The sequence below is a fragment of the Equus asinus genome, chromosome 25 (genome assembly GCF_041296235.1).
Source record: "Equus asinus isolate D_3611 breed Donkey chromosome 25, EquAss-T2T_v2, whole genome shotgun sequence".
Lineage (NCBI taxonomy): Eukaryota > Metazoa > Chordata > Mammalia > Perissodactyla > Equidae > Equus > Equus asinus.
Window position 1 is genome coordinate 41,739,564 of NC_091814.1, and position 12,561 is coordinate 41,752,124.

General features: G+C 46.8%; 1 protein-coding gene across 4 annotated transcripts in view; it reads right to left on the reverse strand.

The window, feature by feature from the left end:
- CACNA1E (calcium voltage-gated channel subunit alpha1 E) overlaps positions 1 to 12,561 on the reverse strand; it is a 370,728-nt gene that overhangs the window by 292,954 nt on the left and 65,213 nt on the right. For all 4 annotated transcript variants that reach the window (XM_070497320.1, XM_044758026.2, XM_070497319.1 and 1 more), the window contains exon 2: positions 11,504 to 11,770. In XM_070497320.1, coding sequence (XP_070353421.1) covers positions 11,504 to 11,770 — 267 coding nt within the window. The remainder of the gene's footprint in view (positions 1 to 11,503; positions 11,771 to 12,561) is intronic.

Genomic DNA, 12,561 nt, shown 5'->3' on the forward strand with positions numbered 1-12,561 from the left:
AGGCGACAAGGAGATCTCGCACAACATTCTTAAAGACAAAATAGAGAAACGTCAGCTGGTTAAAGCACAGTTTAGAAAATTCAAGAAAAGTTGAACAGTTGATGAGTAGTGACGAAAGCACTGATGATAAGCAGAGGGGAGTTCCCAGATTCCAACCACATTTTCATCAGTTACTTGAATGAAAGCGTGAAGCACATGCGTATCCGGGCTGCAGATGACACAGAGCTCAGGGTGTAGGTCTCACTCACTGAAGAGCAGAGTCCAGAGACGACGTCTACTGGAAATCACTTAAACATGGGAGGCAGCCCACTGGGCTTCAAGTTCACTGGTGGTGACCTTGGGGAAGCGACTTAATCTTCTTTAGCCTCAGTTTCCCCATATTTAAAATGTGGGTAACAACATTTATCTCATTGGATTGTTGTTTTGTTTAAATAGAGAGAGTCTGAAGTTGGGTGGATACTCAACAAAAGTTAATTCCCTGGCCCCACCGGAAGAGGATCTCTACAGGATAGACTGTGGGACCAAAAGCAAGGACATAAAATGTAGTTGAAATAAACACAGAGTTCTGAATTTAGATTCAAAAATTAAATTAATCAGGGAGCCAGCCCGGTGGCGCAGCAGTTAAGTTCACACGTTCTGCTTTGGCGGCCAGGAGGTCGCTGGTTCGGATCCCGCATGCAGACCTACACACCACCTGTCAAGCCATGCAGCGGCAGGTGTCCCACGTATAAAGTAGAGGAAGATGGGCATGGATGTTAGCTCAGGGCTAATCTTCCTCCAAAAGATAAATAAATAAATAAACTAAATTGATCAGAACAGAGTGAGGGAACACTAACTGTGTCATCAATTCATGTTAAAAGGTCCAGGGTTTTTAGCTGACTACAACCTCAACGCAAGTCTAAAATAGAATGCCACTTCTTAAAAAAAAATGTGTTTTTAATTTAAACAAATGTGCTAATTCTCAATAAGCACTGTTCTATGTTCTGGTAATTAAAAAACTAATAGATAATGACCCCTCCCTAGCAGGGATTTTAAACCAATACTAAAGTTATATGGTAAGTGTTACAATGAAGTGATAAACCAGGTGGCATATGCGAGCCTAGAGGAGGGAGCTGGCCTTACTCTACCAAGAGAAATCAAAGAAGGCTTCTGGGAGGAAATGACCTCTGAGTGCAGTCAAGGCCAGGAAGTCAGGGGAAGTAAGAGAAGACATTTGAGGTGCAGGGAGCAGTACAGGCACGTTGGCCTGGGAGAGGATGGTGCCTTCAGGCATTAGCAGCCATTAAGGTGATTATGGCAGTTGAGGCCAACTGGAGCCCAGTGTAGAACAGCTCATGAGAAGCCCTGCACACTGAGCTAGGGGAACCTTGCCAGTTACAAAGCAAAGAAATGACAGAACCCAGACTAGAATTAGGTTTTCTGACTTATTATCCATCCTCTCTACCTCTGCTGTCCTGTACTGTAGTCACTAGCCACACATGGCTACTTAAATTTAAATCAAATAAAATTTAAAATTTAGGGGTGCCACCCCATGGCCAAGTGTTTAAAGTTCTGCACACTCTACTTCAGTGGCCTGGGGTTTGCAGGTTCAGATCCAGGCGCAGACCTACTCCATCAGCCATGCTGTGGCAGCATCCCATGCACAAAAAAATAGAGGAAGACTGGCACAGATCTTAGCTCAGAGCTAATCTTCCTCAAGCAAGAAAAGAAGAGGATTGGCAATGGATGTTAGCTCAAGGCGAATCTTCCTCACACAAAAAAATTTTTAATTTAGTACTCAGTCACAATAGCCACACATCAAGTACTCAAGAACCACATGTGGCTAGTGGCTACCATATTGGACAACAAAGATAAAAACATATCCTTCCTCATAGAAAGTTCTGGCTAACAGCTGTTCAGTGCCATAGTACCATTAAGTGAACAAGGAGGAGATTGGGTCTGCAGTGCTTTACAGAACAGAAACAAAGGGGAAAAAAAAAAAGGCAGGTGGAAGCTATAAGGAGGAATATTTCAACTTTCTACACCTCAAGTTTCCTGATAACAGAAGAGCACTTGTCACTGCAGGCTGGAGGCTCTCTATCGGGGTGATGCATAAAGAGTTCTGTATTGACTTAATGCTCTTTGGTTAGAATGTCTGTGTTTTATCGTGGCAGTCTGGCTGACATGCTAGCGCAAACATATCGCTGTAGCTCCTTCATGTGGAGTTCTTGTCATATTTGTACCTGAAGGATATGATGTTGGGTTGGGAGTCACTATTCCTGACGGCCCAGCATCCCAACATCCCAGAATGTGGGAATTTTCGCACATAGTCAACGTTTTTAAATGGCGATTCATGGACCCCCCTGAAATTGAATGCAAAACTGTATGTGTACTTTTCAGAAAAGAGAGGTCCGTAGCATCGATAAGATTTCAATAGGATTTGTGATCCCAATATACAAAGTAAATAGTGTAGTGGAGGGACATAACAGTCCCACTATCCAAAAAGAGTCATCCAGACAGCCACTCAGATCATTCCCAACTCTAAAGTCCCAGAGCCTTAAGCCTCTAAAGATCATCAGCCTGCAATTCAACAGTTTCAAGTCGAACGTCCCCTGACCTCAACAAAAGAGAAAGGAGTTGGGAGTGTAAAAGGGCATGGAAACAGCCCAGGACAAGAAAGGTGGATAATCAGTCAAGTTGGGGAAAGTATCACCTGTCAACCTCTCGGTGAGATGCCTACTGGAAGCCCTCTAGGAAATCTTGGTGGTTCATTTTCGACGTTAGCCTATAGAAACAAGCACACCAGTTAGATGTAGCACCAGCTGGGGAACTTCCCAGTACATCCAAAGCCTGCTGAGCTATCAATCCATTAAAGAAATAATGGCTTTGTTCTAACCACCACCTGATGATATGACAATTGTACTAGGATTAATCTCCAGGTCCTACAGTATTTCTAGAGCTGAAAGGACTGATTTCTAGAACAACGCAGCAATTCCTTTGTTATCTAGTGTAGCTGGAGAAGAATGCTTTGGTTAATTTAAAGAAAAAAGTGATCAAGAGCTACTTTATATAATCAATATGGATTATAATTTGCAACAGCTCTGACTGCTATACACTGCACAGAACCTTCAAACCACATTGAACATGATGCAATGGATGTTTCATTGGTGATATTTAGAAAGTACTACGGCATCCTGCGGTGTCTAGGGGCCAACAGTACAAATCTCAACTGTTATTATACTGTAGATCTCTGGGTGCCAATTAATACAGAATTCTGTATAAGAAAATGCCAGATAACAACAAACACTGTACTTTTTTTACAGCCTGTGTTTGGTGATACAGAAACTGGAGAGATCCTTAGCGAGACGATGAAGAAGGTAAAGCTTCTCTTTTACAACCTCTGAATTCCCATGTAATGATCCTACAATCCCTCCCAACCATCCACTGCCCTCACTACCTCCTAGCAACCTCCCCTCCCCCAGCTAGGGCCACATCTGGTCCTACAAGTCCAGGTCAGTCCAACACCAGGCACATAATAGGCACTTCATGGATGCTTGTCATCAATCAATAGTAACTAACTAATTAGAATATTCAACAACAGTTAACTGAATGCTCACTGAGTGCCAGCATTGTGTCAGGTGCTGGTATAAAATGTGGCACATCCTACGCCAATTCTCAGAAGAGCCTGCTCTAAGTTATAAGGCCAGAAAGAATAAGATGACCTAACTCTAAGTTGATGTCACATATTAGCTTACTATGTCCCCACACCCAAGATCATCTGCATTTTGATAGAGAAGTCTCAAAGACTCACTGAACCCAAAGAACCAGCTTTTGTGAGCAGCAGGGCTCCGGGCTGGTACATGAGAAATTTGGGATGGGGAATCTCCTGAGCTGTTTGTAAGACTGGCCTTCTCTAAAGGCACTGCCAGGCAGATAACAAAATCTTGTAGAGCAGTGGCTCTCAAAGCATGGTTCCAAGACCAGCAGTATCAGTGTCACCTGGGAACTTGGGACAAATGCAAATTCTCAGGCCCTACTTCAGATCTACTGAGCCAGAAACTCTGGGAGTGGGTCCAGTAATCTGTATTTTAACAAGCCCTTTAGGAGATTCTGAGACACACTGACGTTCCAGAACCTGGGTGTGGATGACCCAGGCATAGTGCATGTGGATGACTCCACCACAAAGAAACTAAATGAGGAATTAGCCTTGATACTGACAGAAATCACCTGCTGAAAAGAAAAGTCACCCTCAGAATAGTAGCAAAATTGTTCTCAATAGCACACAGCTGGAAACTGCCAGGATGTTAGTGAGTGACTGTTGAAAATCCATTTCATGCTTTTTGACTCTGACCAGCCCCACGAGACAATTGTGTGGAAATTGAGAAAGAGGCACAAGAAGTTTGAAAAACTTCATACCTACTAAGCTGAAGCCTGGAAAAGACTTTCGAGGACTCATTTCCTCTTGGCGCTAGTTTACAGAGCCTCTTCCCTGGGTCTGCGAGGCCACTCACAGCAGGCTGCATCTCAGCCACGGAAATGATGGCAGAGTCTGATCACCACAAGCCTCCTTCCTGACCACTGACCAGAGCATGTCTTCCTTTTCCCTTTAATGTCACTCACTGTTTAGCCACATCCTTTTCATTCCTCCCCTAAAGGGGAGGAGGAAATAAAGACACCCTCCCTGCACACACACACCCCCTTTCCAACCCCCCACCCCTACTTTAACAACACAAGCCTTCAGACAGCAAAGGCACACATCTAAAACAGGCTTTCCAAATTCTCCAGAGATGGGGGAAACAGATGCAGCAGGACCAAACGCAGCAAAAAAAAAAAAAATAGCCTCAAAATTATGCAGAGTTGCAACAGCGATTCAAATCAACCACCCACAGTCAAAAAGACCACACTTGGCCCAGGCACCAGGCAGGGCCTCTCCCTGAAGCTCCCCACATGGCTGGACCGCTGGAGCCTGGCCTGAGTCCCATTCCCAACGCCTGCCCACCTGCCTCTGGGGTGAACTACTGCTTTAAAAATGGGTCTACTGGGGGCCTTGGTTTTCTTTTTAATATTCAAGAGGGCTAAGAGTAGAACTGTCTATCCTACAAACTTGGAACTCAAAACACAATAAGAAAAGAAGCTCGCAATTATTACCCACTGCTCTGCCAGGTGTGAGGTCAGGGATGTATTAACTGACAGCTTTTAAAGTCACTCAGTGCTGTTCTCCTTAATCTGGCCCATTTCCCCATCTTGAGGACACACTTTCTGGCTACAGCTTGCTTTCCAGACATGGGGACATGGGGGCTCATCGGGGTTTACAGCCAAAGACTGGCCAAAGATGCAGGGAATGGAAAATTAAGTAAACACACTTGGGGTACCCAGTGAGCAAAAATATACCATAGACATCTCCCTGAAGTGGGCTTAACAAGAAGAGACCACTAGGTTGGAGGAGCCTAGAAACTCTGTGCTGTCCCTTCTGTCCTTAACTAAGAGTGATGCTGGAAACAGGACTAGTGAACCCACACATGGGTCCTCTCTGTGTAGGTTTAGAATGCCGAGGGAAAGAAGCGTTGATCCAGGTCTCTGGCATTTTATCCCTCTTTAAAAAGGACTGCTTTAGAAGCCACATGGTGGTGTTGGTGGTGGTGGTGGTGGAAGTGGGAGGGGGGCAAAATGCTCCTTTGGTGGCTGCTCACCCCCTCCCCAATTCCTATGTGAATTCACACTGGAATTGGAAAAGAAACAGTTACAGAAGCCTGCTTTTTAGCTCAGTGGCTCAGCCTTCATCAGCATGAAGACTCAGGATGACAAGAGGACTCAGAGTGACAAGTACTTGGGGACAGAAATATCTTCTTGTTACCCATGTTCTCTGAATAGAGGAGGGGAGTCGCTGCATATTTATGGGGCACCCAAATGTAAGAGGCCTGGGTAGAAGGCAGTCATTATAAAAACAGCAAGAAAAAGCACATAAAAAGAGAGAATTTTTCCCCCAACTACCTTTTCCTTGTGTCCTAGTCCCACGGCAAAAATCAGCAGACTTAGAGGAAAAAGTGGATCTGTGAAGCTGGCCCTCTGCAAGAGACCTTTCATATATCCAAAAGGAAAACAAATAGCCTTCCTTTTTTGAAAATCCTAGGAAAAACCCACACATGTAATGAATTATTCACAAAGGCTGAACCTAAAAATGAGAGAGAGAGAAACACAGAAAGACAAAAAGGGATGGAGGACCAGATAGAAAGAGAAAGTGAAGGAAAGGACCTGCTCTCTCTCTCTCCTTGAATAAAAGGGTATTAATTACAGGCACATTTAGGTTCCCTCTTTCATGTCTTTGTGGTCAGTGATAAATAAGATCAGCAGAGTTGGTGCTGATGGGCTGGATCGCAAGGCTGGGCTTTGACAAACTGCAGCTTCCCAGGCGGTCTTGTGAGTGACATAAGCGAAGCTACCGATCTGCTGGTGAAAGACGAGTCAAGGGTGTGCGGGAGTTCTGATAGCTTAGCAAATCTTGACTCAGTTTTATTTTAACTACGAATATGAAGATGCAAAGAAACCAGATGTTTCTATAAAGAGGCGAAAATGCAGCAGAGTTTGAAGAGAGAAAAAAAAACACCTACATTTTGTACAGCAACAGCTAAAAAGAGATAAGCAATTTTGGAAGGAGCTAATAATTCCAGAGTCTAGATCTTTCAGAAGAAGATAAAAAGAAGGCCTCTTCTCGTTATTTTGCTCTCCTCCTTTAATTCATAGTGTTCATGGAGCCTACAGCAGGGAAAGCAAGTGGAGGGAAGTGGGGAAATAATGACATGCAAACCAACAGAGAAAAACTATCACATCCAAGATATTTTTGTCTCCATCCTCAAGTCATTTCATTTCTGTCAAACTCCTTCACTCCAACTCGCTTTCCAGGCTACATCCCAATTACAACTCGTCCCCACAACAAGTCACAGCCTGTTTTCCGGAGGAAACATTACCCACACCTCATTTCAAGGGCAAAGCCAGCGGGCAATTTGGAGATTGCCCTGGAAGCCTCAGAAAACGAAGACCTTTATCCTGCAGCCTCAGAGTCGGTTAGAGTCGCTATCTGTTTCACTGTCTGCATCTGCGCTTAGGTACACAGCAGACTGAGGCCTTTCTGCATTATCTGATCATAGGATATAATTACAGACTTCGTCCTTGTTAGCTGCCACCCTCTGCCCTAATCGAGGCACTCTGACTCATGATCCTTTAGAGTTACATCAAACCTGAAGTTCCTGCCAGGATTACGTCTACTATCCTGCAAGGTGCTGGATATTTATAGGGAACCAAAGCAGGAGAAAAGTATATGCCCAAACGCGAGATTTGGGAACTAAAGCTTTCAGTAATCCTCACCAAAATCCTCCAAAATAAATGGACAATTTACAATGGGAAATTCACGACTATAAAACACACAACCTCTGACCCAGAGCCAGGGTCCTCTGGGGCTACAGTGAATTTCCCTGCAGCAAGAAATCACGGACAAATATCCACAGGTTCATTATAATGAGCTTCATCATCGCAGTGGCTGCAAACACATTTGATCTTCCTACTTTAAACCCTGTTCATTTCCACGTGAAACATGTAACACCCCCCCCCCCCCCCGCCCCGCTGTGATGACTCATACCATCGGTGGGGAAAAATCTCCCACTGCCCATTAACAGCTGAGTCTCCAAGTCAAACATACCATTTCTTCCCTTGGCCCTCTAACCTAGAAAAGTGCAAACACATGTGGGGCATCTCACAGACCATGAGGGAGACCTTGTATGTCCACAGGGTAACTGGGCCCGGGAACAGAAGGGTAGGCATCTGGGACAGTAGCCATGCAGTGACATTCAGAGAAGCCAATTCACTGAGAAAAAGAGAACTCTTTTGTTAGACCTATGAGATGGGCAAGAAAGAAAAGGAGGAATCATATAAAATGTAACATCACATTTTAAGTCAGATTAGCATTTTCAAAAAGGTTATGGTAGCCGCTGCAGGAGACAGTGCCATAAGAAAATAAAATTATCTCCCTATGCAGATGTAGCTTCCAAGAAAAATGAAACACATTCAGAGGGGGCTGTTGACTTGCCACCATCTTTCATGCCAAATCTGGGTTATTTTAGGCTTTTCTTCCCATAAGAACTAGACCTTCTCTATTAATAACTGGATAAGGTTACCCCCCGACTCCACCCAAGCCAGAGGGTCCTAAAGTATAAATTAAATAATTCCTTCTATTTAACTCATCTTTTCAGGTCAATCTGATTAAAGACCAGTAATACGCAGCATTAAGAGACCACTAACAGCACAGAGAAGTGTACATTTTCCCTAGCCCTACAGTGCTTCTCTGCAGCCAATAAAAGATAGATGTCTCAAAAGGCATAGTGCACAAACTATCAAAATCCTCAAGCATGTCGCATGTTCATATCTCAATTCAAAGCAGGTCTTGACATGTTTTCTGAACAGCCTGCCGTTTTTCGAAATCTGGCCCTTACAAAGAGCAGAGAAGTACTTCCCAAACTTCAATGTGCATACTAATCACCTGGGATCTTATTAAAATGCAGATCTGACTCAGTAAGTCTGAAGTGAGGCTCAGGATTCTGAATTTTTAACAAGCCCACAGGTGATACAGATGTTGTTCCTTGCTCTCTTTGAGAGGCAAAAATCTGGAAGACTTAGTTCACCTAGAACTAAGACCCCCTCTCTCAGGTATGCTGAAATTTCTGAAGGGTCCCATTAACAATAATAGGTAGTGTTTACTGGGTAATTAGGCAATTTTGTATGAACTTGACATATATTAACTCAATTAACTCTCCCGGTAACTCATGATTATCATCTTCATTTTACAGATAAGGAAACTGAGTCACAGAACAATGAAGTAACTTTTCAAGGTCACAGAGCTGGTGAAGGAACTGGGATTTGAAGCTGGTCAGCCCAGCTCCCAAGCTTTACTGGCAGCCTCTGCTCACACTGATTCCCAGTAAGATATTTCGGAAAGCTGAATGTTTAGAGAGGAAGGGAAGCGACTAGAAACTTAGATGCGGTATTGGAGAAAACGCAGAACCCACAGAAGTGCAATGTTTCCACATGGTCACCACTAGGGAAAATATATTAGTCAATTATGTTGTACAGCCAGGAGGAAAAAGCAAACACGGCGTATTTTAAATTTTCCAACCAGGCTCCCCTATATACCTTAGCAGATGTTCTCTGAACACTGTAACAACAGCCTACGCTGTAGAACCACTGCAAAACTTCCAACTATGGAGATAGAAGAGACCACTGGGACGGGGCTCACCGCCAAGGCATTGAGTACATGCTGAAATCAACTCCCTAGTCTTTCCTTTAACTCTCTGGTGCATCCTGGCCAAAGACAAGGAAAGGGCAGAGTAAAACACAGTCGCAGCTTGCGCTCACAACGCCTGGTGGAAAGGCAGTGTCTTTGCAGCGGAAGAGAAAAGGTGAATAAGGGCGACCGCGTGGTGTAGGGAACGTGCATTTCCAGCCCCGGAGCCTGGGCCCAGCCCGGAAGTACCCGAGTTGCTGAACCCGGGTGATCCTGCAGCCCTGGCGGCCTAGGGAGTTTCGGTGGCGCTGTCCGAGGTGCCAACAATGGCTGCTGGCACACTTTGCCACCGGGGCGGCCAGGCGGCTTTGTCCACCGCAAGGAAACCAGATGGCGCCTGTCTGAGTAAACACGCCCCTAAGAGAGGAGCACGGTACAGCAGGACCGGGAGGGTGGGAAACGTTAGAGAATTGTAGAAGGCTGGCGGGGGAGGAGGGCCCGGCTGGGGAAATCAGTAGAGACCTGACTAGAGGAGTGTTTGCAGCTGCAGCACGCAACACAATGAGATCTGCCGCTTTGTGCGGCGCACCGGCAGGCGGGACTGCAGAAACTGGACTCTTCCCACTCCCCAATACCCCCACCCTAGATATGTTTAACTCAGGCCCAGTATGGCCCCGATCATTGTTTGGGAGGGGGAGGGGAGTGCAAGGAGGAGGAGAGAGGAAGCCCAGCCAGGGGTGGTTGTGGGAGGATGCGAGCAGCAGCAGGAAGAATATCTGCTTAGAGATGCTCCTTCGTTTCTAATGAGGGGTGCTGCCTAGAAGCACCATGCGCCAGCCAATCGTGGTGCTGCTGAGGCAGGGAACTAGGGAGGAAGGAGGAGAAGGCCAGAGACTGGAGTGGGGGTAGCAGGGAGATGCCCAGGCTCTGGGGGATGTGAGCCGCGTGCCTCACTGATACTAGAGACCCAACAGGGCTCCAGCTGCCTCACTGCTGCACACCTGGAGGGTGAGGGTGGGAGTGGGAAGGAGGGAAGAGAGGGAAGAAGAGGAGGGGCCTCCCTTGTAGGTGCATCCTTCCCAAGAAATCTCTCTCCACAAGCATCAAAGTCCCATGTCTCCAAGCCTACCTCCATATTTACCACCACCCCACTGGCGTACTTCCTGCTATTCCCCCATCACCACCCCACCAACCCCCAATTCCCAAAGACCCTGCCACACACCCAAAATCTTAGTGAAGAATAAGGCAGTGAGATGCTTTACCGGCAGCCTGCATTTGGTGCATTTGATTAAACCTGCAAAGAAGCTCCTTCTATGCCCCGTTCACCCTGACACCACCATCATCCGAGCCGCCCCCACCAGCTCTTTGTGGAGAGCGGTTCCGTTGGAACTAGAGAGAGACAGCTTGCTTGCACATCTCTGGGCTCAGCTGATGCAGTCCTCAGCTGATGAATTCAGGCCCAGCAGATGCGCCTGGATCCAGCAGATCAACTGGATCAAGCATTAAGAGGCAAGAGTACCCAACCCAGGACCAAAGAAATGATGGGCCTTGCTGAGCTGCTCTTCCTCAGCTGAGAAGAGAACTCCAATTCTGAGCTGTCTGGGCTATGTCACTAGAGATTGCCTCCCCGGGCACACTCATTCACTCTACTTTCAGAGGAACTTAAACTCAGTCCCCAGAGTTAGCTGGGTCCCCAGCCAAACCTGTTTTATTTATCCATTCGTCTGTTTGTCTACAGGGTTTTGGCCCAGACTCTTTGAAGCTTAGAACTGATAAATCCCCTCATGGAGCTTCAACTTCCATACAGGCAAATGGTGCAGGTGTCTCCCCAGCTGGTGGCGATGGGGGCAGAAGGGGTGGCTTCAGGGAGGAAAAAGAGGGATTGAATGTGAAAAAAACCCTGAGATTTGGGGCAACCCATTCTATGGGAAGGGCCTGGGGGGCCTGGGAATCAGTCAGAGCCCAGCCCAAAAAGGGGCAGACACCGCAACACCACACACCCAGGAACGCTAGAGATCTCCACATAGGAAAAATCAAAAACCAAAAGTCTTACCTTGCAAAACACAAGTGCCCAGACTGGTCTCTATGGCACCAAGCTTGCCCCTTACATGCAGGAAGTAAAGCGTACACTTCAGCAAAAGGGGAAAGCAGCACCAGGAAGGGGATGGGGGATAAATTCCATGGTAAGCTTCCCCCCTCACCTGAAGAAATGCAAAAGGAGAGAGGGGAGTTATGGTGGGCAAGAAAGGATATGGCCAATCGATGAGCTTCTTGGCGTATTTCCTGACAATGTTATCTTCTCCGAAGATGAACAGGGATCTGTTGACGGTGAAACAGTTCTGCCGGACGGGAATGGGGTTGTACAAAGCCATAGTCCGCGCCCTCTGCGCTTTCGACTGCTTGTAGGCGGCCGCCGGCCCCGAGGCAGGCACGGGGGTTCCTTGCCGGTTCCTGCTCTGGTCCGAGTCTCCATCGCCTGACCCGGGCCTGCCGACCACCGCCTCCCCGAAGCGAGCCATCCTGAAGTTTAAACAGACAAGACACACAAAGGTGATCGCGGCCGAACACCCGCACACAGCAACAAGCAGAAAGACACACGGAGACTCAGAGCCGCATCCAGACGGGCACGGGGACTACCGCCTCCGGGGAGCCCCGGGAGCTCTTCGGAGAGGCGGCAGCAGCAACCCCACCGCTCTGAACTGGTGAATCTAAATACAACCTCTGCGAAGCTCCATTCCTCAAGGAGGAAAAAAGGGGGGAAGGGCTTGGGGGTGCTCAGTTTCTGGAGGCAATTTTTTTTTTCAAAATGCCAGTGTGTGGTGGCGTTCAGGGACTGGAGACCAGAGGGGTGGAGAAGGCTGCTCTTCAAACATAGCTCCTCTTCTGGTAGACGCACCACCTAGTTCTGGGAGAGAGGCAGGCACCGGCCCGCTAGGTAACAGTTTGGTGATTTATTGGTATGAGGGAGGGGGAAAATGAAAACAAAAGAACTTTTTGTAAAAAAAAAAAAAAAGACAAAGATGGAGTTACGGTGACATGCTTTATAACGCCAGCCCCTGCAAGTCCATCTAAGAAATTCCACGGCCAAGACTTGGGTCTTTAAATCTGCCAGGACAGACGCATCCAAAGGTTGAACGAGAGAGGAGGAGGGGGGGAGAGCGGTATTGAGGTTCCTGCGTAAACCGCAACGCCCAAAATATCGAAATAAGAAGTCGATCCAACCGGAGAGGGACAAATGATTTCAAAGCTCCTGCGCTTGGGATAGAAGTTGAGCAGCATCCAGAGAGCAGCGAAGCCCAAGTGCTAGCATC